Source organism: Aedes albopictus, chromosome 1 (genome assembly GCF_035046485.1).
Source record: "Aedes albopictus strain Foshan chromosome 1, AalbF5, whole genome shotgun sequence".
Classification (NCBI taxonomy): Eukaryota; Metazoa; Arthropoda; class Insecta; order Diptera; family Culicidae; genus Aedes; species Aedes albopictus.
The window spans coordinates 26,189,303-26,215,423 of record NC_085136.1 but is presented as its reverse complement, the minus strand read 5'-3'; the positions used below and the strand labels follow the sequence as shown (position 1 = coordinate 26,215,423).

The 26,121-nt window shown below is 45.2% G+C and overlaps 1 protein-coding gene across 3 annotated transcripts in view; it reads right to left on the bottom strand.

Moving 5' to 3' along the window:
* The window catches only part of LOC109415190 (all trans-polyprenyl-diphosphate synthase PDSS1), a 288,054-nt gene that overhangs the window by 87,463 nt on the left and 174,470 nt on the right, over positions 1–26,121 (bottom strand). For all 3 annotated transcript variants that reach the window (XM_029855102.2, XM_029855103.2, XM_029855104.2), the window contains exon 4: positions 11,243–11,382. In XM_029855102.2, coding sequence (XP_029710962.1) covers positions 11,243–11,382 — 140 coding nt within the window. The remainder of the gene's footprint in view (positions 1–11,242; positions 11,383–26,121) is intronic.

Genomic DNA, 26,121 nt, shown 5'->3' with positions numbered 1-26,121 from the left:
GAGGTCGAAGAACTGATAGATCAAAAGTAACCTTGGTTCGATCTAGTTAAATGTAAGTTATTTTGCCACGCAATTGAATTCGTTAGATCTAATTTATTTGTTAATTACAGTGCAGTAGTTTATCGCTTAAATCCCAAAGGAAAGTTTAGTCACTATAAGTTGCCGAAATTGTAAGCACAACACACCGATTTCATGATAAGTACTAGGCTAAATGAACTTTATTGTTTTAGCTTAAAAGCAACTCGTCAATAAACTATTCGCTGAAGAATCGACGACTTCTTTCCTTGGACTGCGATAACACTCACAAAATGTGAATTCTTTCTTCCGAAGGGAAGTAAAGCGTGGGTCCCGAGATGAACTAGCCTAGGTCTAAAAATCTCGTTAATACAGACAAAAAAAATATATAATGTATGATTAAACTAGCAGCCAAGCTGATAGAAGGGAACGGTTTAGGATATGCCAGTGTTTATTTTGGTTTTATGATGGTTCTAAGAACCTCTTCTAGTCTATTGGTCTAAAACATGTTACTTATAGGTGAGCATCTGAATCAGCGATGTATATCGACACAGATCGAAAAAAGAGTGTAAAATTCTGTGACATATGATGCACATGATTGGAGCGTGGGCTATCACAGAAGTTTACATGACATATCATGTAAAAGTCATGAAATATCATGTAAACTTCCATTATATGTCATGTAATTCAGCATGACTCTGTGTGTTTACATGACATATAACACAAATTTACATTATATATCATGTAAACCATCATAAAAGTAAGTTTACATGACTAAACTGAAGAGTACATGACGTGTAAATCTCATTATTTTTATCTGTGGAGCTAGAATACTTGGCATTCAATTTATAATGCAATTTCTAAGACTGTTTAACATTAGGGTAGTGTTCAACAATTATTCATATATGTCCAGTTTGCTTCAATATGTTTCGTCTTACGTAGTTTCCTGATGTATGTACCACTTAATCAATCAAAACCTGTAGTTAGTCATATACATCACGTAAAATCCCATGAACGTCAGTAGGAACGAGATAAATTTCTCCCACACTTCAAACATTCCTTTTGCACCCTGAGGTATTTTTGGTCATAAAGAAACAAAAACAAGCATTCACGACTAAATCTGTCTGCAGACGTCATTCGTCATAAAATCGTTCTTCCTTATTCGGAAACATATCCCAAGTTATAAACAACCACACTCCCACCATGTATTCCGCGCGCACAGGAGTCATTCTCTCTTCGGCGCGAGAAGAAAACCGCACGTGATATCCAGCTTCCAGTGAGTGATAGACCTTGGGATCGAAATTTTCGCAAAAATAACAATCGGATCGATGTCCCAAGCCTGACGCAATCTCACCAGCAGAGGCGCGCGTTTGACGTCAACTCCAGCCGGCAGTCATCACACGGAAGCGACACAGCATCATCCTGATCCCAACGAGAGAAGGTCGAAAGCCACATACTAATTTTAGTGCGAGCGACGAAACACCCCGAAAATTCTGGTTCTGACGATTTCCAAAAAACAAGAATCCAAAAATTCGATTGACGTCACACGATCAGGTAGACGCTGCCGTTTGGCACTCCTTCCTTCGGTGCAGTAATCACAGCAGCGCGTCAAATCCGAAACGTCGATTATCGTCGTCACAGAACAACAAAGGGAAAAAGAATGGTCGACCACCGGTCACAGGACCGTCAACGACGTCAACGATCCCTGCCGATCGAGTGTCCTTCAACCGGTACACAAATTACCCGATCAGCAACAACTAGCAAGCCCCTCTTTCTCGTTGACTTTCAGGTCACTCACTCAACTCTGAGAGCATCACGAGAAGCATAATAATTGCAGAGCTGCGATTTGCAATGCCCAGCCACAACAACGATGATCATCAGAACTAGTTTTCTGCCTAGGAGGTAGTGGTTGGTTTGGTAGGTTCGTCAGGTGGGAATTTCCATCCAGCAGTCAGCAACCAAGCAACGGACCAACGACGTTCGTCCCCAGGACAAGTTCAAGGTGAAATGTAACTATGAAGGGGGAAATACCTTATGATACTATAGCACTAGCACATAGTTTCCTTTGTGTTCCAAGAAAGGGGCAGCATTCAACTGATCCGTCGTATCACAGAGTGGAGTGGAGTTCGACGAACATAAAGTGATCAGATTGTGGTTTTCCCCTTACACCATGATAAATTCTTTGAGATCATCGGTTTCACAATGACGTAGGTAGGGATGGACTGCCACAAAACCTAGCTGTTACTTAGATACATTACTAAGTTTGCATAAAATGTGTGAGGAAGTTCTTTGCGAATTCCTTCAGGAGATCTTTGGAGATTTATTCAGGAATTTTTCGGAAATTCAGGTGTTCCCCGGGAATTCTTGCAGAAGTTCCCCAGGATTTAATACAAGAGATCTTTGAAAATTTCTTCAGGATTTTTCCAGAAACTCTCCAAAAAGTTCCTGCAAAATTCCTCCAGGAGTTCCTCGGGAATTTCAAAGGGGGCGGGAATATCTTCAGGAGTTCCCCAGGAATTCCTTCAGGAGTTCCTGGGAAATACCTCCAGAAAATCCTTGGGAATTTATCCAGGACTTCTTTGAGAATTCCTCCAGGAGTTCCTCGGGAAATTCTCCAGAATTTCCCGGAGAATTCCCCCAGGAGCTCCTCGGCAATTCCTCTAAGATTTCCCCTAGAGTACCTCCACGAGATTATTGGGAATTTCTCCAAGAGTTCCCCGGAAATTCCTTCAAGAGTTTCTCGAGAATTTCTGCAAGGGTTCCGAGGGAATTCCTCAAGGAGTTCCCCCAAAAGTTCTTCCGGAATTTCTCTAGAGGTTCCTTGGGAATTTCTCCAGGGGTTCCTTAGGAATTCATCCAGGAGTTCTCCGGCCAGGAGTTCCTAGGGAATTCCTCCAGGAATTCTCCGGACATTCTTCCAGGAGTTCCTAGGGAATTCCTCCAGAAGTTCCCTCTGGGGCATTCCTGCAGAAGTTTTTCGGGAGTTCCTCCAGTAGTTCCCCGGAAACTCATCCAAGCTCCGAAAAATTTCCTCCAGGAGTCTCCCAAGAATTCCTCCACGAGTTTCGCAGGAATTACTCAGATTTCCTGGATTTCTTTGGGAATTCCGTAGGACTTCCTCTAGATGATCCTTGAAAATTTCTTCAAGATTTTTCCGGAGATTTCACACAAAAGTTCACCAGGAGTTCAGGCAATTCTTCCACGAGTTCCCCTAGAATACCTCCCCGAGATTATTGGGAATTCTCCGAAAATTCTTCCAGAAGTTCCACGGGAATTCTTCCTCGAAATCCTCGGGGATTCTCTAATTTTTATTTTTATTTTTTTTAAGGAAGTTTCTGAAAATTCCCTTGAAAGTTCTCGGGGAATTCCTCCAGGAGTTTCTCGAGAATTCCTGCAAGAGCCAATAGTTCTTCGGGATTTCCTGAAGAGTTCCCCCAAAAGTTCTTCGGGAATTTCTCTACGGGTTCACCGGGAATTTCTCTAAGTTCCCCAGGCATTTTTCCAGGGGTTCCTTGAGAATTACTCCATAATTCCCTCCGGGGGATTCCTGCAGAATTTTTCGAGAATTCCTCCAGTAGTTCTCCGGGAATTGCTCCAGGGCTTTTCGGGGATGCTTCCAAGAGTTCCGATCAAATTGCTCGAGGAGTTTCCCAAGAACTTCTCCATGAGTTTCACAGGAATTACTCCAAAACTTCCTGGAGTTCTTTGTGCATTCCCTAGGACTTCCTTTAGGAGATTTTTGGAAATTTCTACAAGATTTTTTCGGAGATTCCCGGAAAATTCCTTCAGGAATTTCTCCAAGAGTTCTACCACGAATTCCTCCCGGGAGACCATTCCTACAGGAGATCTTTAGAAATTTCTTCAGGAAGTTTTCAAAAATTCCCCCAAAAGTTTCTGCAAAATTAATCCAGGAGTTCCTCAAAATTTCCTCCACGAATTCCGAAGGGATTTCTCCACGAGATCCTCCAGAAGCTTTCCAGGAATTCCTCCAAGAGTTCCCCAGAAGTTCCTTGGAAATTCCTCTAGAAAATCTTTGGGAATTCCGTTAGGATTGCTTTGGGAATTCCTCCAGGAGTTCCTCGGGAATTCCTCCAAGAGTTCCACTGAAATCCCTTCGAGAGCTCATTGGGAATTTCTCCATGAGTTCCCGGAACATCTTTCAGGAGTTATACAGGAACTCCTCTAGGAGTTGCTCGGGAATTCTTCCAGGAGTTTTCCAGGAGTTCTCAGGCAACTCTTCCTAGAGTTCCGTTTTGGAAATTTCTTCAAGACTTTTTTTAAATCCCATAAAAGTTCCAGGGAAATTTCTCCATGAATTTCTCAAGAATTCCTTCAAGAGTTCAGAAGGAATTCCTCCAGGAGATTCTTGGGATTTTTTCCAGGAATTCCTCCAGGACTTTTTCGAGAATTCTTCAAGGAGTTCCCCAGGAGTTTCTCGGGAATTCCTCCAAGAGTTCCACTAGAAACCCTCCATGAGTACATTGGGAATTTCTCCAAGAGTCCTCCGCAAATTTCTTAAGAAGTTTTTCACGAATTCCTCCAGAAATTCCGCGGGAATTCCTCCAGAAGTTCCCCAGGAATTCTTCCTAGCGTTCCTCGAGAATACCTCCAGGAGAATTTTGGAAATTACTTCAAGATTTTTTCAAAAAATCCCCTAAAAGTTCGTGGGGGATTACTGCAGGAGTTTCTCGAGAATTCCTTCAAGAATTCCGACGGAATTCCTCCAGGAGATTTTTGAGAATTTCTTCAGGAGATCGTCCGGAATTCCTCCAGGACTTTCCCTAGAATTCTTCCAGAAGTTCATCGGGGATTCTTCAAGGATTTCCCACAGAAGTTTTTCGGGAATTCCTCTAGGGGTTCCACGGGAATTCCACTAGGAGCTCCCCGGGAATTCCTCCCCAGGAGTTTTAGTGGGATTCCTCCAGAACATCCCCACTAATTCTTCCAGGAGATTCTTGGGAACCACTCCAGGAGTTCTTTTCTCCACGAGATCCTTAAGGAGTTCCCCAGGAATTCCTACAAGAGTTCTCCAGAAGTTCCTCGGAAATTTTTCCACAAAATCTTTGGGAATTTCTCTAGAATTGCTTTGAAAATTCCTCCAAGAGTTCATCGGGAATTCTTTCAGAAGTTTCCCAGGAGTTCTCTGGGAATTCTTCCTAAAGAGATCCTCGAAAATTCCTCCATGATATTTTTGGAAATTTCATCAGGATTTTTTTCAAAAATTCCCATAAAAGTTCCCGGGGAATTCCTCCATGAGTTCTTCGAGAATTCCTTAAAGGGTTCCGAGGGAATTCCTCCAGGAGATTCTTGGGAATTTCTCCAGGAGCTTTTCCAGGACTTTCCCAAGAATACCACAAGAAGCTTCCCAGGAGATTCTCGAGAATTGCTTCAAGAGTTCCACTAGAATCGCTCCAGGAGTACATTTGGAATTTCTCCCAAGGTGCCCCGGAAATTTCTTCGAGAGTTTTCCATGAGTTCCTCCAGAATTCCTCGGGGATTCCTCCAGAAGTTCCCCAGGAATTCTTCCTAGCGTTCCTCAAGAATACCTCCAGGGGATTTTTGGAAATTACTTCAAGATTTTTTCGAAAATTCCCCTAGAAGTTCCCGTGGATTTCTTCCAAGAGCTTCTCGAGAATTCCATCAAGAGTTTCGACAGAAATCCTCCAGGAGATTCTTGGGAATTTCTCCAGAAGTTGTTCGGAAATTCCCTAAAGACTTTCCCTAGAATTCTTCCAAAAAGTCCTCAAGGAGTTCTCACATAAGTTCCTCGGGAATTCCTCTAGGACTTCCCTGGGAATTCCTCCAGGAGTTCCCCGAGAATTCCTCCAGGAGGTCCTCCTGGGAAACTCCTCCAGTAGTTTTTCGAAAATTCCTCAAGTAGTTCCCCGGAAATTCCTCGAAGAGTTTTTTCTAGGATTCCTCTAGAAGGTCTCCAGGAATTCCTCCCGGAGATTCTTGGGAATTACTCCAGTACTCACTTATTACTTACTTAAACAATTTCGCAAAGAATCTCTGAATGAATCCCAGGTGCAATCACTTAACGAAATATCCCGGAAAAGTTAACCTCTGCAGGATTCCGAGAAGGATTCCTTAACGCATGCAGGGAGAAATTTCTAAAGGAATCTCAGGACAAAAAATGAAAAAATCCCAGAGAGATTCATTGAAGGAATACCAGCAAAAATCTCTGAAGAAATTTATGACAGAACCTCCAGAGGGATCTATGAAGAAATCTCTCGGAGACGAACCAGCCTCGGGCTGAAAGTCTCGATAATAAAGATATATATAAAAAAAGAAATCTCTGAAGGAATTCCTGAATAAATTCCGCAACGAATTCCTGAAGGAGTCATAACGAATCTTTTAAAAAATTTCCGAAAGAATTTCAGAAGGAAATTCTAGAAGAGGAATACAGGTCGGACTCGATTATCCGGAGTCAGGTTCTGTTGCTTCTCAAACATATATCTGGGGAACGGAATGATCTAGCAAGCTGAAATTTTGACATTTTGTCAAACGAACTTTAATAAGTGATTAGTCAAAATTGCAGCTTCTTACAACATTCCGTTTGCGAGATATTATTTTGGAAAGCTGCAGAACCCGACTCCGGATAATCGAGTCCGACCTGTACTTGGAAGAATCTCAGGAGAATACCTGAAATTTCATGAGAAATTCTAAGACGAATCCCGATTAGAACTCTTAGAAAAAATCCGAAAAACATTATAGAACAGAAAAAACAGATATATGAAACAGGAGTGATTCCAAGAATCATTTTGATGGCCAATTAGTCTTGTAGAGGTTTTCAAAACTGCCATGAAACCTTATTTTTTATGTTTGTTTTATAATGGTTCTAAAAACCACTTCTAGTCTATTTGACCAAACATGTTACTTGGAATTTTTCCTGAAGCGCCATCTGTTTGGAAGTATTTCTAGCTAAATCCTAAATTGATTTCGGTAAAATCAGAGATTCCAGTATAATTCCGTGAAAGAATCTCTGGAGAAATTCCTCAGGAAATCCTGGGTGAAATTTTTAAAGGAAATTCAGGAATTATTGCAGGAATCGAGGAAGAAATCCCTTAAATAATGCAAGAGAAATCCCGGAAGCAAAATCTAAATGAATCTCGGGAAGAATACATGAAAAAAGGCCGGATGGAACCGCGGCAAAATCCTTCAAGGAATCCCCCCAAGAGATATCAATGAAGGTAGTCTAAGTAAAATTCTTAAAAACTACCTGAGAAACTCTTTTAGGAAATCCCTGAGGGAATCTCCGAAGGAATCTTTAAAGAAAATCCTGTAAGAATGGAAAAATCCCGAAGGATTGAATGAAAGAAATCTCAAGATTCTAATTGCTGAAGGATTTTTGGAAGGAAGCCAAGAAGAGAGCTCGAAGGAATCCCACGAGGGAGTCCTTTGAATATCTTGGAGAAATCTCTGAGTGAGATTACTCAGAGTACCCCGGAGGAATCCCTGAAGGATGCCCGGGAAGCATCCTTGAAAATATCCCTGAATGAATCTCTGTAGTAATCTATAAAGAAAAACTGGGAGAAATAAATAAAAGACCCCGGAAGGAAATCCTGAAAAAAACCAGAAGAAATCTCGGGAGGAAGTCCGTGAGAAAGTCAGGAAGAAACTTGGACAAATTCTTCGCTCAATCTCCGGAATAATCCTTGAAAGGAACCCGGGAGAAATTCCTACAAGAATCCCGGTAAAAAATTCTTAAGAAATTCTTAAACGAATTCCTGGAGGAATGCTTTTCAGAATCCAGAAGAAATCCCTGAATGAATTCCACGGTTCTTTACCAAAAAAACATAGGAATGATCAATCTATCCTCGAAAGAAATCCGGGCAAAATTGCTTAAGGAATACCAGAAAAAAAAATGCCGAAAAATCTATAAAAGAATCTCGGGGGAAAATTAATAAAGAAATCCTTAGAGAAATCTATGAAGAGATCCAAGAAAAAATCCTGGAAAAGTTCAGGATAAATTTCTAAATGAATCTCAGGAGGAATATCTGAAATAAAGCCGAAAGAAGTTCCATAAAAAAACCTATGGAAAAATTCGGGGTCAAATCAATGCAAGAATGTCGGAAGGAATCCCGACAAAAATCTCTCAACGAATCTCAGGAATAATCCTTTAAAGAACAGCCTTGGAGGAATCCCTGGAAATCGGGTATAAATCAATTAATAAGTCCTGGATGTATCAATGAAAAAAAAATTGGGTGGAATTGCTAAAGGCATCCGGAAACAATCAGAGTAGGAATTCCTAACGGAATTTCAGAAAACCCATGAAAATTTTAAAGGAATCCTTGACAGAATCCTGAAGGAAACCCTGAAAAAATCCCAGAATAAATTCCGCAAGAAAACCCAGGAAGGACCAACGAAGAAAACTTGAAAGGAATCCCGGAGGAAAACGCTTAAGGAAATTTTTGAAAGAATCCCGGAAGAAATCTCAAAGGGCATCTCACGAGGAATCTTTGGAATCACTGATTGAATTCTGAAGGAATTTCTGAAAGATTCTCAGCAGAAATCCCTTTGGGAATACCGTGAGGAACTTCTAAAAGTACTCCGAGATGAATTCCTGAATGAATTCTTAGAAGAGTTTTTTTAAGGGGTGCCATGAAGAATTCTGAGATGAATAGTGGAAGGACTTCCAGGAGCAATTCTGGGACGAATCGCTGCAGAATTCTCGAGAGGAGCTCTAAGAAAAGCTAATCACGTAGAACGCCACTGAACTCTCTGTGATACTCCTGGTACGCCCATGGAACCCTCTGAAATACGCTGGACCATCCTGAAGCGTCCCTGAAATTTTATGGAACACCCTTAGGACTCCCTGAAATTCCCTAGAACACCCCTAAAACTTCCTGAAACCCCTGGGACGCTCCTGAAACCTCCTAAAACCTACTGGAACACCGTAAAATGTCTTTGAAACCCTATGGAATGACCCTGAACCCACTGAAAAGCCTCTGGAACGCTCTTGAGACCCCATGAAACCCAATGGAACGCCCATGAACCATCCAGCAACACCCCTGAGATGCCTTCAAAACCCCCTGAAAAACCCATGAAACGCTCATTCAATCCTATGGAACGCCCATGAAACTCCCTGGAACATCCCCGACACCCCTTGAAGACAGAAGCCTCCTGGAATACTTCTGCAACGCCTCTGAGAGCCTTTGAATCCTTCTAAAATACCTCTGAAACGCCCGTGAAAGCGCATTACCCTCTTAAATCCCTTGAACCCGCATACAATGCCATGAAACTCCATGAAATAATTGAATTTGTACTTGAATTGAAAATTGTAATTTAGTGTTAAGGTTTACATAAGTTAGTTTGTAAGATAACCAGCTTGCAGAAAAACTTGTAGTTAGAAGACACAGAATGTTGCTAATTGACAAATTGAGGGATGAATTTTTGAAAAAAATCGCGTTCTGGTGGGATTCGAACCCACGACCCCGTATTCGCTAGACCGGTGCTTTAACCAACTAAGCCACAGAACAGGTGATAATTCTGCGGAATAGAAAGCCAAACTGAACCCGAGCCCTCACCATGAACATTCACTTTTTCAAGAACCATCTATCTCTCTTTCGGCTTAGATGTCAATCCACAACACAGCCTCGTTTGTGCCCAACAACTACAAGTGAGAGCGTATTATTTTTATTTGAAGCCGAGACTTACTCTCGCACTCCGCATACCTAGCCACCAAGCAGTCTGTTTGCTGGTGTCTAATTCAGTATGCGTCGAGATGAATTAGACACCAGCAAACAGACTGCTTGGTGGCTAGGTATGCGGAGTGCGAGAGTAAGTCTCGGCTTCAAATAAAAATAATACGCTCTCACTTGTAGTTGTTGGGCACAAACGAGGCTGTGTTGTGGATTGACATCTAAGCCGAAAGAGAGATAGATGGTTCTTGAAAAAGTGAATGTTCATGGTGAGGGCTCGGGTTCAGTTTGGCTTTCTATTCCGCAGAATTATCACCTGTTCTGTGGCTTAGTTGGTTAAAGCACCGGTCTAGCGAATACGGGGTCGTGGGTTCGAATCCCACCAGAACGCGATTTTTTTCAAAAATTCATCCCTCAATTTGTCAATTAGCAACATTCTGTGTCTTCTAACTACAAGTTTTTCTGTATGTTTATGACATACCAGCTAACCTGGTAAATGCCAGTAAAGGGCAACATATATCAGTGTAGATAACCAGCTTGCTCTGTCGAAATTGTCTCTGGAGGAGTGGCTGGCCACAGTTAATTTTGTAACTTTTACAGCTGCATAAATAAATAAAGCAAAAAAACGCCTCTGAAACTCCTACACCTACTGGAATACCCTGGAACGTCTCTGAAACCCCATGGAACGCCCCTTAAACTCCTTGAAAACATCTGGAACGTTCTTGAAACCCCATGAAACCCACTAGAACATCTCTGAAACCCAATTGAACGCCTCTAAATCTTCCTGAAACTTTCTGAAACACCCCTAAAACTCCCAGGAACCCTCTGGAGCACTCTGGAACGCCTCTAAAACCTCACGAAACCTCATGCAACGCCCACGAAACCCCATGGAACGCCTATGGACCAGTCTGCAACACCCTTGGGACGCCTCTAAAATCCCCTGATACCCCATGAAACGCTCATACAACCCTATAGAATGCCCTTTAAACTCCCTGGAACACCTCGAAAAAACCCTTTGAAGACCCCAGGAAGGCTCATGAAACCTCTTGGAATACTTCTGTAACGCCCTTGGGTTCCATTAAAACCTCCTTAATTTAATTATTCTTAGTAACACTATTCAAGTAACAATTTGAAGTCCTGTTAGTTTTGTCAAGGTTTTAAGAATCACCATAAATCCAAAACCATCTAGTTTTGGTTTTGTGATAGTTCTGTGAACCTCCTCGGCTTTATCTGACTTGAAAATGCTATTTGGGTTGAATATTTGCTTGATCTGCAAATACCAAATTCGGTAAATTAGCAGATATCGCAAAGGTAATTTTTTAACATTATCACAATCGGACTTCACTATATCACTTCTATCTGGATGAACCACATATGATAAAACCCTTATCTAGCAACGCCCCTGTCAAAGAAAAACAAAAGCACGACAACATCCCCCTGATTGGATCTGGTGGTAGCAGCGAGTGCAAGTGCACTGCTGCTGCAACCACCTCAACGTGCAGCGCAGCAGTACAGCAAAAAGAAAACTCCAAAACACTAGCTCGCTAGCGACAGTCCCTAGTCTAGAATATGGGGATACCAACCTGGTCTCGTTGTGCATGTGATAGTTGAGGGCCTTGGCCATCAGCATCGCTACCATCGGTCGGATCGCTTTTCCCTGGCCATCGAAGTAGTAGACGGCGATCTTTTTCAGCTCTTGGTGGTTGGTGGCACGGTTGATTTCCTGCAAAATGGTGCGCGTGCGCAAACAAAGAAAAGGAGAGAGAAAAAAAAGACAACAAATTAGTGCGAATCACATTAAGAAGATGACAAATGGAAATGGCTATGACCGGAGGTGGGAGGGGTTCAGCTCTACAGCAGGAGGTGATCGACCATTAATTTCCATACGGTATTATTTAGTGCAGTGGTTCTCAAGCGTGGACCAACTATGCGGCTCAGAGATATTTTGAAGAGTTATTGTAAATTGGTGAGCTCGTTCCATACTTCGTTGTGTGTTTTTGTAAGTTCTTAGAAGCTCCTTAATGAATTTCTGGCAGGATACTTTACCAATAGCTAGTTATAAAAGTTTTAAAGTGTTTTTTACAAATCCTAGTAGGTTTTTTAAGGCGCCCTATTTTAGATACTTGGCACATTTTTCCCAAAAAATATATGTTCAAAACAGCGACATCTTTTCGTTAATATACATTGCAAATGACTCTTGATACTTTTAGTAGTTGAAGACATTTATCCCTGCAAGGTGAATGGAGCTACGAATTGCCTTAAATCCTTCGTACATCAATCTACTTTCATCTTCTAGTTATCATGGCCGACCAGCCACAGTTTAAAAACCACTGATTCAGCGATTATTGACACGATCGTTAATGACTCCGTTTTTCAACAAAACTGCTACATCCTTGTTGTTCTGGCTGGCTGATCCTCCTTCCCCATGCAGAACACCAGTTTGATGCAAAATATCCCGCCTCTAATCAAAAGACACAAATGGCAAAGACATTTTAGGAAATTCGAAACGTGTGTGGTCCGACCTTGAATCCGAAAGCGGCGGGCGGTGTTGACTGCACGCTTCCGCGTGGTGATTTTGTCACCGAATCCCAATAACGGGAGGTAATAAATTGCCTATCTGATCTGCGATGACGGAAGCTCATCATCACGGCGCAGCGGTAAACTAGCCGTGGGATCTCTCGGTCGATCGTTTACCGGAGCAAATATTTGCACAATCTTTAAACTGTGAAATCGTGACGAAATGGGAATCCTCGTCTGGTGTACGTGTGTGTACCTGTTGGTAACTGAACTGTGTGATTTCCCTTTCGAAACGGAGGTTTGTTCTGTGTCAACAGAAGAGGAAAAAAACTGTAAAGACAACACTTCTAGAGAAGAACTATAGTTCGCTGTAAAGCGAACTGTTTGAGCAGGTGGGTTCGCGGCACTATACGTAGTTTATCAATGGGAATAAATATTTCATTCAGTCACTGGAATGCTATGAATAGTTGACAAGTCATGAATGATAAATCTCCAACCACCGTCAGACGATATTGGTGATTGTTTCCAAGTTTATGTCAAGTTCTGCTGTTGTTGAATTATTATGTTTTATTTATTTTTCTACAACAACTACAATATTTTATGCAAATTCGATATACGATGCAAACTTTTGAATGTTTTCTGCATATTCTTTGTGCTAAATTTCTCAGATATTTCTTTTGGAAATTTCAGAACTTGTCAATTGGAATTTCTAAAGGAATTTAAAAAAAAAAAACTCCTGAACTGTTTTTAGTGTTTTTAAGATTATTATATTGTTGGGACATTTAATACATTCAGGAGAATGATACATTGGGGCGAACGACTTTCAGGCATGTGTCATTCGGGCGTTTGGAATTCGGGAGAATGTGACATAACCAATTGGTGAATCAACAGAATGCTCTTGTTCTATTGAACATCTTTGCCGAAGACGGTACTTTCCTCTATGCTTTTGATCACGTGATAAAGAATTCTATAGCTTTATTTTATAACTAGTGCCACCTAGCGGCGAAATTAATTAGTTGGTAATTCACTAAATGAATTACTAAAATATTCTTGTTCTTCTGAACAACTTTGTCGAAGACGACACATTTCTGTCTGCTTTGGATCCCAAGATAGAAAAGTCTTAAATTTTTCTAGTGGTGAAATCACCACTTCTTGTCCTTCTTTGTGGAAGACGACACAATTCTATCTGCTTTGGATCCCAAGATAGAGAAGTCTAAAACTTTACTATATAACTAGCGCCACCTAGCGGCGAAATCACCAACTTACAAGTTAATCACCAGAATATTCTTGTCCTTCTGAACAACTTTGTCGAAGACGACACATTTCTATCTGCTTTGGATCCCAAGATAGAGGAGCCTAAAACTTTACTTTATAACTAGCGCCACCTAGCGGCGAAATCACCGACTAATTGGTGAATCACCAGAATGTTCTTGTACTTCTGAACAACTCTGCCGAAGACGATACATTTCTATCTGCTTTCGATCCCGAGATAAAGAAGCTGAAACTTTACTTGTGAACTAGCAACACCCCCAGTTAATGGACGGTCTTATGTAGATCGACCAGTGTTGCCATCTGCGCAAATAGTGAATGGCCACACGTGATAACCCTGGAACAGTACTCAATCTTTGCCGAACATATGGAGAAGGTGAACTAGCACCTAGTATGTGTATATCAATGGAAATCGTTAAGTGCTCTCACCGAAAGAATTTACCGAAAGATTTCGCAAAGAAATTGTCCATGGTACTCCAAAAGGCATTGAGGAAAAAAAATACAGGAAACATGCCCGAAAAAGTGGCAGTGGGAATTCCAAAAGAATCGTCGAAGAAATTTCGAAAAAATATTGCAACGAAATTCCCAGAGGCTAAATCAACTACTAAAGGTATTACCGAAGGAATTGCTGGGTAAATTTCAGAAAAATAAATGCCAAAATAATCCACAAGAAAATTACCAAAAGAATAGCTGAATCAATTTGAATAAATTTTTTTTTTGAGAAATTCCCAAAATTGATTGGCGAAGGAACTCATCTTAATAACTGCCGAAAGGCTTGCCGATTAAATTTACTAAACTTATTGCCAAGTTAACTTCTATAGGAATAGTCGAAGTAGTTTGAAAAGTAATAATCAATGAAATTTTAAATGAATGTGCAAAGATATTTTGAAGAAATTTTCAAAAAAAAATGGAAATTAGTCGCTTAAATTTCCAAAGGTGTTACGTAGAAATTCGCCAAAGCAATTGCCGATGGAATTTGAAAACAAATTCCCTAGCGAATTTAAAAACAAAAATCCCAAGAAGTTTCTCGGGAAATTCTCAAAAAAATGGCCAAAGGAATTATTCTCGAAATTGTTTTGGAAAGTTGTACTCATGTACACTTGACGATTTTCACGAAATTAAACAGACGGATAGTCGCGATCAATGTTGAGTTCCAATCGAAAACCTAATTTTTCTGTATTATGCGCAATTTGGTGAAGATTCTATACCGACAATTATTCAATATCAAAATGTGTATGGAAACCACTTTACACTGGTAAAAATACTGAAAAACAGCGATTTTTTTAAGAACTGGCTCCGAGTTTTCAAATTCTCAAAAAATACACGGTGCTTTGAACGATTTTTCTGCGAGAGACGGAGCTTCTTGCATAGGTGGAAGTGAGAGTGGATTGATGCTGGTTATAATGGTGAGCTCATTCCATGGTATTGTGACCATCATACATTTTTTTTTTCATCAATATTGCCGAGAAATTTTCTCTGGGCTGGTTCTCAGTAACATTTTTGTTGGGTTCATTGAAAGATCTCTGGCGCAACCTTGAATGGGCTCCTTGTAAGATACTCAGAGAGATCTTTAATCTTCCTTTTGCATCACGTCGAGAAAAGCTCGCTGACGTTGTGTATGATTTGGGTCAAAAACGACCCCAATGACAAAGGATGTTTAAGGGGTTGCTTGTTGTTTCAACAGGGGGGTTGTTGTTTCAACGTATTGTTTGCATTATTCTTAACTCATTCTTTGAGATTTGTGAAGTAATGCTCCCATATTCCTGGGTAGCTTTCTAATGAAATACTTGATGGATGTCCTGTAGGATGCTTGTCTGATTGTTACCAAACTTGCACTGTAGAACCCTTGGTAGGTTTCTGACGAAATTTACAAGAGATCTGTCAGCGTTATCTCGATAAAATCGTAAGGAATTACTGCAAGAAAGTACCGAAGATTTTGTTAGAAAATCTGAACTGAAAGACCCTCTATCACTGAAAACCCTCGTTTCTAGAATGAATCCAAAAACTGCTCAGAATTCTAAGCATTTGCAGCTCGGAATTCTGAGTAATTAGTGCTAGAGATACTGCTAAAGAGTACTTAGCAGTTGATGCAATTTATGCTCAGAAATTTGAACAAATGCAATTGATGCATGAATATTGTTAAGCGTTTCTGATAAGGAAACTGAGCAATCATTCCTGAAAACAATCATCTGCACTGGATTTCAACTGATCACTGCTTGAGGTTCTAAGCAATTGCTGCCCAGAGTACTGATCAGTGCTCGATCAACTTTGATAAATTTTGAGCAATTGAGGCTTAGAAAACTGAAAAAAAAACGATACTCAAGATTCTAAGTACCTTCTGATAACGAAACTGAACAATCGTTTCTAAGAGTTCTGAGCAATTGAAAGAAATCTGCTTAGAATTTAAAGCAATTGTTGCTCAGGATTCTATGTAGTTGCTGTCTAGGATAGTGAGCAGGTTCTGCTTTGGATTCTAACCAATTTATGCTCAAGATTTTGAACAAAAAGTGCACGGGATTCTGAGCAATTGCTGTCCAGAGTTCTGAGCAGTTGTAGCTCATAAAACTGACCAATGCTTGCTCCGGATTTTGAGCAATTGATGCTCAGATTTCTGAACCAATGTTGTGTTCAATACTATTGATAGTTTCTGCTTCGGAGCAATTGCAGCACAGAAAGTTGATGAATTGCTGATCAAGAATCTGGTCAGTTATTGCTCTGGACTCTCAATAGTTCCTACCCTAGGATAGTAGGCAATTTTCATTCAGAATTCTAAGCAAATTTTTCCAGAATATTGCTCAGAAGTTTGATGAATTCATGCTCAGGATTACATGAACAAGGGCTGCACGGGATTTTAAGCAAATGGTGGTCCGGATTCTGAGTAATTACTTACTGCTCAAGATTCTAAACAATTGTTTTAGATAGTACTAATAACTTGCTTTTCAGAAAGGTGATCGGATTAGGGGCAATTCATGCTCAGAATGTAACTCAAGATTCTTAACTGATTCCGATGAGGAAATGCAGCAATATTTTCTCAAAATTCTAAGCAATTACAGCTCAACAAGTTGATAAATTGCTACTCAAGATTCTGAGCAGATGCTACCCAAAATTCCGAGTATTTACTGTCTAGAAAATTGAGCGATTGCTTCTCAGAGCTCTACTGATTAATTGCTCTTCAGAATGCTGAGCAGTTGTTACCTAGTTGAAATGTGATCAATTCATGCTCAGGATGTTGCACAAGTACTGCACGGGATTCTAAGCAGTTGCTGCTTGAGACTCTGAGTAAATACTGTTTAATGTTCTAAGCAATCGCTGTCCAGTACTGAGTAGCTACTGCTCAGAAGGCTGATCAAAGCATGCTCAGAATTCTGTGAGCAAATGTAGTTCGAGGTATTTAGCAATTTGTGTTAAGGAAACTGAGCAATCCGTTCTTAAAGTTCTGAGCATTTGTAGCTCAGATAGTTGATAAACTGCTGCTCAGGATCCTAAATAGTTTCAGCCTATTGCATGCAGGATAGTGAGCAATTTCTGCTTACTCAAAACTAATTGTTTGCCAGAATAACAATCAGTTGTAGCACAATCCATACTAAGGTTTGGAACACTTCACAGGATTCTAATCAATTGTTGCTCGAGATTCTGAGTAATTGCTGCTTAAGGTTGTAAGAAATTACTGCTCGAGATTCGAAGAAACTACAGCTTATGGCTCTAAGCAATTGCTGTCCAGAAAACTGAGCAGTTGCTGCTCAAAATTAGCAAGCCCTCGCTCATCATTTTGAACAAGTACTGTTCGGAATTCTGAGTAATTACTGCTAAAGATTCGAAGAAATTGCTGTCTAGAGAACGGAGCAGTTGCTGCACAGGAAGTTGATACACAATACTCAGGACATAGAGCAATTTATGCTCCGAATTCTAATCGAATATGTTTCATAAAATTCTGAACAATTACAGTTCAGAAAGTTGATGAACTGCTGATGGTGATTGTGGACGATTGTTGCTAAAATTCAGGATTCTAAGCAACTATTGCTTCGTATTTTAGGTAGATGCTGCCCAGGATTGTTGCTCAGGATTCTAAGGGAATAGCTAAAAAATGTAGCTCAAATTTCTTCAATTTGTAATAAGGAAACTGAACAATCGGTTGCCTGAGCATTTATAGCTCAGAGCCTCAGAAAGTAGATGTATTGCTGCTTAGGATTCTGGACAAGTGTTGCTCAGGACGCTAAATGGTTGCAGCCCAGGATAGTGAGAATTTTCTGTACAGAAATTTGGGCAATTGGCCAGAATTCCAAGCAGTTGTTGCTCATAGATCTGATCAATTCATGTTCAGGTTTTGATCAATTGCTTCACTGTATTTTAGGCAAATGAGTGCTCCAGATTCTGATCAATTGCTGCTTAAGATTCTCGAAAATGACTGCTCCAGATTCTGAGCAATTACAGCTCATGGTTCTAAGCATTTGAAAACTGAGCAGTTGCTGCTCAGAAAGCTGATTGCTCTGGATTCAGGGCAATGGTCGGTAAGGATTCTGAGCAAATGTAGCTCAAAATTAGCACGCCCATGCTCAAATTTTTGAACAATTACTGCTCAGGATGCTGAGTAATTATTGCTTAAGATTCTAAGAAACTGCTGTCTAGAGTACTGAGCAGCTGCTGCTAAGAAAGTTGATCAATAATGCTCAAAATGTTGATCATATGTGCTTCTCAGGATTCTGATATTTGCAGCTCAGAAAGTTGATGAATTGATAGTGAGGATTGTGGGCAATTATTGCTCATAATAGAGGATTTTGAGCAACTACTGTCAAGAATTCTACGCAGATGCTGCCAAGATTGTTGCTCAGGATTCTAAGGAAATGGCTGTTCAGAGTTCTAAGCAATTGTTGTCCAGCGGTTGCTGGTCAGAAAACTGATCAATTTATGCTCAGAATTTTGAATAATTGCTGCTAAGGATTTCGAACTAATATACTTCAGGGTTCCAGAGTTGTTTGTACTTTGAATTCGTAGTAATATCTGCGGAGGGATCTGAGCAATTATTTTTTCATGTTTCTGAGCAATGTTCAGAAAGCCGGGAGTAACTTTTATCCTGTGCACTTAGCAGTTGCTGCTCAGAAAGCTGATCAATTCATGCTCAGGATATTGAGCAACTGCTGTACTATGTTCTGAGCAAACATAGCTTAGAATTCTTAACAAAAGTCGCTTAAGATTTGATCACTTTTTTAAATAGGGAAATTGAACAACTTTTGCAAAGAATTCTAAGCAAATGTAGCTTGCTCAGATTTCCGAGCAATCTTTGCTCATCATTCTGAGTACATACATAATTACTTTCAAAGATAGTGGAAAATTTCTGCTCATGAATCTGAGAAATGCTGTTCAGAATACTGTGTAGTTGCTGCTCAGAACTCATGCTAAGTAATTGCTGATCAGGATTCTAAGCTTAGGATTCTGAGAATCTTTCTGGAAAGAAAAGTGTGCAATTGGATTTTTCATCATTTCTGACAAGGGTTTCCTTACAATTCTAAACAATTACTACTCATAGAAATGATAGAAGGAATCTGGATGAATCTGTCGTGAAAAAAAAAACAGGAAGATTTACCGAAATACTCCTGGAAAATCTGGACCAGATCGGGTGAAAACTTAGAGAGAAAAATACAAAAATGATAAGCTCCTGAAGTCCTGCAGAGCTCGTTGAGTAATTTTTAGATATTTTTTCAGAAGAGGTTTCGATATAATTCGGAAGAATCGTGGAGAAAATACAGGAACAATTTTGAGAGGTTTTCCTGGGGGAACTTAAAACAAAACACGTAGAGAAACATCTACGCGAATTGCAGTAAAATCTCGTTTCCAAATAAATCAAAAATAATAACGAAGAACTGACGTCAGAAAAATTTCTGAGAAAATTCTAGGTAAGCTTCTAAAGAAATAAATAAATCTCTAAGCAACTTCTAGAGAAATCCATAAATAAATGTACCAGTTTCGATGTGTAAGAATTCCTGGGAAAACTTCTGTAGGGATTCCAAAGGAAAGACATCACCACCACTCAATTCTAGTATTGAAAGTTTTAGATAAAACAAGGATAATCCATTTCACATAAGGACGTTTCATATTTAAAAAAATGTTTGAAATAATTCACTAAAATGTAGCTAGTTCATTACTTTAATAAAACTTCAAGGTGTAAGCGAAGCTTAAGGCTGATTGGTGGTAGAGGGGATTAAGAAATGGGGGTCTCAGGTAGGTTTAAAGGAGATCACGGGGGTCTCACGAAAGCTTCAGGGAGTCTTTGAGGGAGGCGGGAGGTGGGGTTCAAGAGAAGTTTAAAAAGATTTTCCATAGTTTTTGGGAGGTTGCAGAAATGCAGAAGATTGTAACATCCTCTTGGGAATATGAGGCGTGGAATAGAAAGAGCAGGAGGGACTTCACAAGGAGGAACAAGACGAGCTTCAAGAGGGGTTCAAGGGAATTTGAGAAAGGTGGGCGACAAGAAGAGTTCAAGGGAAGACCATGGGGTCTCAGGGGACCGAAATGAATCTGCAGGGCTTTAAGGCATTTATTTTACTTTTTTTTTACTTCAGATGGATATCAGGGCAAATTCAGGAGGTTTCTAAAGCGTTTCAGGAAAATTAAAAAGATAAGGGGTTTGAGGATGGGTTCAAAGAAGTTTGTGGGAGTTTCTGAGAGAGAGAGAGGGCAAGAGAAGTCCAAACATCGTTTGAGAGAGAATTCAGCATAAGGTTGGCGGTACCTAGGGGTATGAAAGGCGGATAAGGAAATTCAGAAGGGATTTCAAAAGAAGGAAGAAGGCAGAATGATCAACAATGGAGAAGGAGGGAAGCAAGGAAGACTAGGGGAGGGGTTCAAGAAAGTTTTAGGGGTTTTAGGAGGGAGGTGCTAAGAATAGTTCAAGGAGAGAGCATGAGGTATTCAGGGGATTCCAAGGGGGTTCAATGGTGGATTCCAAAGATTTAAGGATTTTACGGTGTTTTCATGGGCATTTCAAGGAAGTTTCAGGAAGATATCAGAAGGATTCCGAGGGGTAACAAAAAGATTTTAAGAATGCCTCATGGATGGTTCTAAGTGATTTTAGGGAATTTCCGAAGCCTCAGCGGATCTTGAGAGAGTTTTAGAGCGATTTCAGATGGTTTCCAGATAGGTTTCGGAAGTGTTCGGGGGTTTCAAAGAAGTGTCATGAGAGTTTCAAAGGGATATGACTGGGTTTCAGGAAGGGCGAAACATGAAAGGGCGAAAGGGATTTAATGAGCTTTCATGAGGTTTTGAATGGGTTTTTATAGTACTTTTTAGGAATGATACAGACGTCTTCCCGGAAGCCGGGGGTGCTTCTCCAGGATGCCGGAAGAGCTTCTCCCGGACGCCGGGAGAGCTTCTCCCGGAAACTGGGAGAAATTCTTCCGGAAGCCGGGAGAGCTTTATCCGGAAGCCGAGAAAGCTTCTCCCGGAAGCCGAGAAAGCTTCTCCCGGAAGCCGTGAAAGCTTCTCCCGGAAGCCGAGAAAGCTTCTCCAGGAAGCCGAGAGAGCATCTCCCGAAAGCCGAGAGAGCTTCTCCCTGAAGCCGAGAGAGCTTCTCCCTGAAGCCGAGAGAGCTCCTCCCGGAAGCCGTGAGAGCTTCTCCCGGAAGCCGGGAGAGCTTCTCCCGGAAGCCGGGAGAGCTTCTCCCGGAAGCCGGGAGAGCTTCTCCCGGAAGCCGGGAGAGCTTCTCCCGGAAGCCGGGAGAGCTTCTCCCGGAAGCCGGGAGAGCTTCTCCCGGAAGCCGGGAGAGCTTCTCCCGGAAGCCGGGAGAGCTTCTCCCGGAAGCCGGGAGAGCTTCTCCCGGAAGCCGGGAGAGCTTCTCCCGGAAGCCGGGAGAGCTTCTCCCGGAAGCCGGGAGAGCTTCTCCCGGAAGCCGGAAGAGCTTCTCCCGGAAGCCGGGAGAGCTTCTCCCGGAAGCCGGGAGAGCTTCTCCCGGAAGCCGGGAGAGCTTCTCCCGGAAGCCGGGAGAGCTTCTCCCGGAAGCCGGGAGAGCTTCTCCCGGAAGCCGGGAGAGCTTCTCCCGGAAGCCGGGAGAGCTTCTCCCGGAAGCCGGGAGAGCTTCTCCCGGAAGCCGGGAGAGCTTCTCCCGGAAGCCGGGAGAGCTTCTCCCGGAAGCCGGGAGAGCTTCTCCCGGAAGCCGGGAGAGCTTCTCCCGGAAGCCGGGAGAGCTTCTCCCGGAAGCCGGGAGAGCTTCTCCCGGAAGCCGGGAGAGCTTCTCCCGGAAGCCGGGAGCCGGGAGAGCTTCTCCCGGAAGCCGGGAGAGCTTCTCCCGGAAGCCGGGAGAGCTTCTCCCGGAAGCCGGGAGAGCTTCTCCCGGAAGCCGGGAGAGCTTCTCCCGGAAGCCGGGAGAGCTTCTCCCGGAAGCCGGGAGAGCTTCTCCCGGAAGCCGGGAGAGCTTCTTCCGGAAGCCGGGAGAGCTTCTTCCGGAAGCCGGGAGAACTTCTCCCGGAAGCCGGGAGAGCTTCTCTCGGAAGCCGGGAGAGCTTCTCTCGGAAGCCGGGAGAGCTTCTCCCGGAAGCCGGGAGAGCTTTTCCCGGAAGCCGGGAGAGCTTTTCCCGGAAGCCGGGAGAGCTTTTCCCGGAAGCCGGGAGAGCTTTTCCCGGAAGCCGGGAGAGCTTTTCCCGGAAGCCGGGAGAGCTTTTCCCGGAAGCCGGGAGAGCTTTTCCCGGAAGCCGGGAGAGCTTTTCCCGGAAGCCGGGAGAGCTTTTCCCGGAAGCCGGGAGAGCTTTTCCCGGAAGCCGGGAGAGCTTTTCCCGGAAGCCGGGAGAGCTTTTCCCGGAAGCCGGGAGAGCTTTTCCCGGAAGCCGGGAGAGCTTTTCCCGGAAGCCGGGAGAGCTTTTCCCGGAAGCCGGGAGAGCTTTTCCCGGAAGCCGGGAGAGCTTTTCCCGGAAGCCGGGAGAGCTTTTCCCGGAAGCCGGGAGAGCTTTTCCCGGAAGCCGGGAGAGCTTTTCCCGGAAGCCGGGAGAGCTTTTCCCGGAAGCCGGGAGAGCTTTTCCCGGAAGCCGGGAGAGCTTTTCCCGGAAGCCGGGAGAGCTTCTCCCGGAAGCTGCGAGAGCTTCTCCCGGAAGCTGCGAGAGCTTCTCCCGGAAGCTGCGAGAGCTTCTCCCGGAAGCTGCGAGAGCTTCTCCCGGAAGCTGCGAGAGCTTCTCCCGGAAGCTGCGAGAGCTTCTCCCGGAAGCTGCGAGAGCTTCTCCCGGAAGCTGCGAGAGCTTCTCCCGGAAGCTGCGAGAGCTTCTCCCGGAAGCTGCGAGAGCTTCTCCCGGAAGCTGCGAGAGCTTCTCCCGGAAGCTGCGAGAGCTTCTCCCGGAAGCTGCGAGAGCTTCTCCCGGAAGCTGCGAGAGCTTCTCCCGGAAGCTGCGAGAGCTTCTCCCGGAAGCTGCGAGAGCTTCTCCCGGAAGCTGCGAGAGCTTCTCCCGGAAGCTGCGAGAGCTTCTCCCGGAAGCTGCGAGAGCTTCTCCCGGAAGCTGCGAGAGCTTCTCCCGGAAGCTGCGAGAGCTTCTCCCGGAAGCTGCGAGAGCTTCTCCCGGAAGCTGCGAGAGCTTCTCCCGGAAGCTGCGAGAGCTTCTCCCGGAAGCTGCGAGAGCTTCTCCCGGAAGCTGCGAGAGCTTCTCCCGGAAGCTGCGAGAGCTTCTCCCGGAAGCTGCGAGAGCTTCTCCCGGAAGCTGCGAGAGCTTCTCCCGGAAGCTGCGAGAGCTTCTCCCGGAAGCTGCGAGAGCTTCTCCCGGAAGCTGCGAGAGCTTCTCCCGGAAGCTGCGAGAGCTTCTCCCGGAAGCTGCGAGAGCTTCTCCCGGAAGCTGCGAGAGCTTCTCCCGGAAGCTGCGAGAGCTTCTCCCGGAAGCTGCGAGAGCTTCTCCCGGAAGCTGCGAGAGCTTCTCCCGGAAGCTGCGAGAGCTTCTCCCGGAAGCTGCGAGAGCTTCTCCCGGAAGCTGCGAGAGCTTCTCCCGGAAGCTGCGAGAGCTTCTCCCGGAAGCTGCGAGAGCTTCTCCCGGAAGCTGCGAGAGCTTCTCCCGGAAGCTGCGAGAGCTTCTCCCGGAAGCTGCGAGAGCTTCTCCCGGAAGCTGCGAGAGCTTCTCCCGGAAGCTGCGAGAGCTTCTCCCGGAAGCTGCGAGAGCTTCTCCCGGAAGCTGCGAGAGCTTCTCCCGGAAGCTGCGAGAGCTTCTCCCGGAAGCTGCGAGAGCTTCTCCCGGAAGCTGCGAGAGCTTCTCCCGGAAGCTGCGAGAGCTTCTCCCGGAAGCTGCGAGAGCTTCTCCCGGAAGCTGCGAGAGCTTCTCCCGGAAGCTGCGAGAGCTTCTCCCGGAAGCTGCGAGAGCTTCTCCCGGAAGCTGCGAGAGCTTCTCCCGGAAGCTGCGAGAGCTTCTCCCGGAAGCTGCGAGAGCTTCTCCCGGAAGCTGCGAGAGCTTCTCCCGGAAGCTGCGAGAGCTTCTCCCGGAAGCTGCGAGAGCTTCTCCCGGAAGCTGCGAGAGCTTCTCCCGGAAGCTGCGAGAGCTTCTCCCGGAAGCTGCGAGAGCTTCTCCCGGAAGCTGCGAGAGCTTCTCCCGGAAGCTGCGAGAGCTTCTCCCGGAAGCTGCGAGAGCTTCTCCCGGAAGCTGCGAGAGCTTCTCCCGGAAGCTGCGAGAGCTTCTCCCGGAAGCTGCGAGAGCTTCTCCCGGAAGCTGCGAGAGCTTCTCCCGGAAGCTGCGAGAGCTTCTCCCGGAAGCTGCGAGAGCTTCTCCCGGAAGCTGCGAGAGCTTCTCCCGGAAGCTGCGAGAGCTTCTCCCGGAAGCTGCGAGAGCTTCTCCCGGAAGCTGCGAGAGCTTCTCCCGGAAGCTGCGAGAGCTTCTCCCGGAAGCTGCGAGAGCTTCTCCCGGAAGCTGCGAGAGCTTCTCCCGGAAGCTGCGAGAGCTTCTCCCGGAAGCTGCGAGAGCTTCTCCCGGAAGCTGCGAGAGCTTCTCCCGGAAGCTGCGAGAGCTTCTCCCGGAAGCTGCGAGAGCTTCTCCCGGAAGCTGCGAGAGCTTCTCCCGGAAGCTGCGAGAGCTTCTCCCGGAAGCTGCGAGAGCTTCTCCCGGAAGCTGCGAGAGCTTCTCCCGGAAGCTGCGAGAGCTTCTCCCGGAAGCTGCGAGAGCTTCTCCCGGAAGCTGCGAGAGCTTCTCCCGGAAGCTGCGAGAGCTTCTCCCGGAAGCTGCGAGAGCTTCTCCCGGAAGCTGCGAGAGCTTCTCCCGGAAGCTGCGAGAGCTTCTCCCGGAAGCTGCGAGAGCTTCTCCCGGAAGCTGCGAGAGCTTCTCCCGGAAGCTGCGAGAGCTTCTCCCGGAAGCTGCGAGAGCTTCTCCCGGAAGCTGCGAGAGCTTCTCCCGGAAGCTGCGAGAGCTTCTCCCGGAAGCTGCGAGAGCTTCTCCCGGAAGCTGCGAGAGCTTCTCCCGGAAGCTGCGAGAGCTTCTCCCGGAAGCTGCGAGAGCTTCTCCCGGAAGCTGCGAGAGCTTCTCCCGGAAGCTGCGAGAGCTTCTCCCGGAAGCTGCGAGAGCTTCTCCCGGAAGCTGCGAGAGCTTCTCCCGGAAGCTGCGAGAGCTTCTCCCGGAAGCTGCGAGAGCTTCTCCCGGAAGCTGCGAGAGCTTCTCCCGGAAGCTGCGAGAGCTTCTCCCGGAAGCTGCGAGAGCTTCTCCCGGAAGCTGCGAGAGCTTCTCCCGGAAGCTGCGAGAGCTTCTCCCGGAAGCTGCGAGAGCTTCTCCCGGAAGCTGCGAGAGCTTCTCCCGGAAGCTGCGAGAGCTTCTCCCGGAAGCTGCGAGAGCTTCTCCCGGAAGCTGCGAGAGCTTCTCCCGGAAGCTGCGAGAGCTTCTCCCGGAAGCTGCGAGAGCTTCTCCCGGAAGCTGCGAGAGCTTCTCCCGGAAGCTGCGAGAGCTTCTCCCGGAAGCTGCGAGAGCTTCTCCCGGAAGCTGCGAGAGCTTCTCCCGGAAGCTGCGAGAGCTTCTCCCGGAAGCTGCGAGAGCTTCTCCCGGAAGCTGCGAGAGCTTCTCCCGGAAGCTGCGAGAGCTTCTCCCGGAAGCTGCGAGAGCTTCTCCCGGAAGCTGCGAGAGCTTCTCCCGGAAGCTGCGAGAGCTTCTCCCGGAAGCTGCGAGAGCTTCTCCCGGAAGCTGCGAGAGCTTCTCCCGGAAGCTGCGAGAGCTTCTCCCGGAAGCTGCGAGAGCTTCTCCCGGAAGCTGCGAGAGCTTCTCCCGGAAGCTGCGAGAGCTTCTCCCGGAAGCTGCGAGAGCTTCTCCCGGAAGCTGCGAGAGCTTCTCCCGGAAGCTGCGAGAGCTTCTCCCGGAAGCTGCGAGAGCTTCTCCCGGAAGCTGCGAGAGCTTCTCCCGGAAGCTGCGAGAGCTTCTCCCGGAAGCTGCGAGAGCTTCTCCCGGAAGCTGCGAGAGCTTCTCCCGGAAGCTGCGAGAGCTTCTCCCGGAAGCTGCGAGAGCTTCTCCCGGAAGCTGCGAGAGCTTCTCCCGGAAGCTGCGAGAGCTTCTCCCGGAAGCTGCGAGAGCTTCTCCCGGAAGCTGCGAGAGCTTCTCCCGGAAGCTGCGAGAGCTTCTCCCGGAAGCTGCGAGAGCTTCTCCCGGAAGCTGCGAGAGCTTTGCCCGGAAGCTGCGAGAGCTTCTCCCGGAAGCTGCGAGAGCTTCTCCCGGAAGCTGCGAGAGCTTCTCCCGGAAGCTGCGAGAGCTTC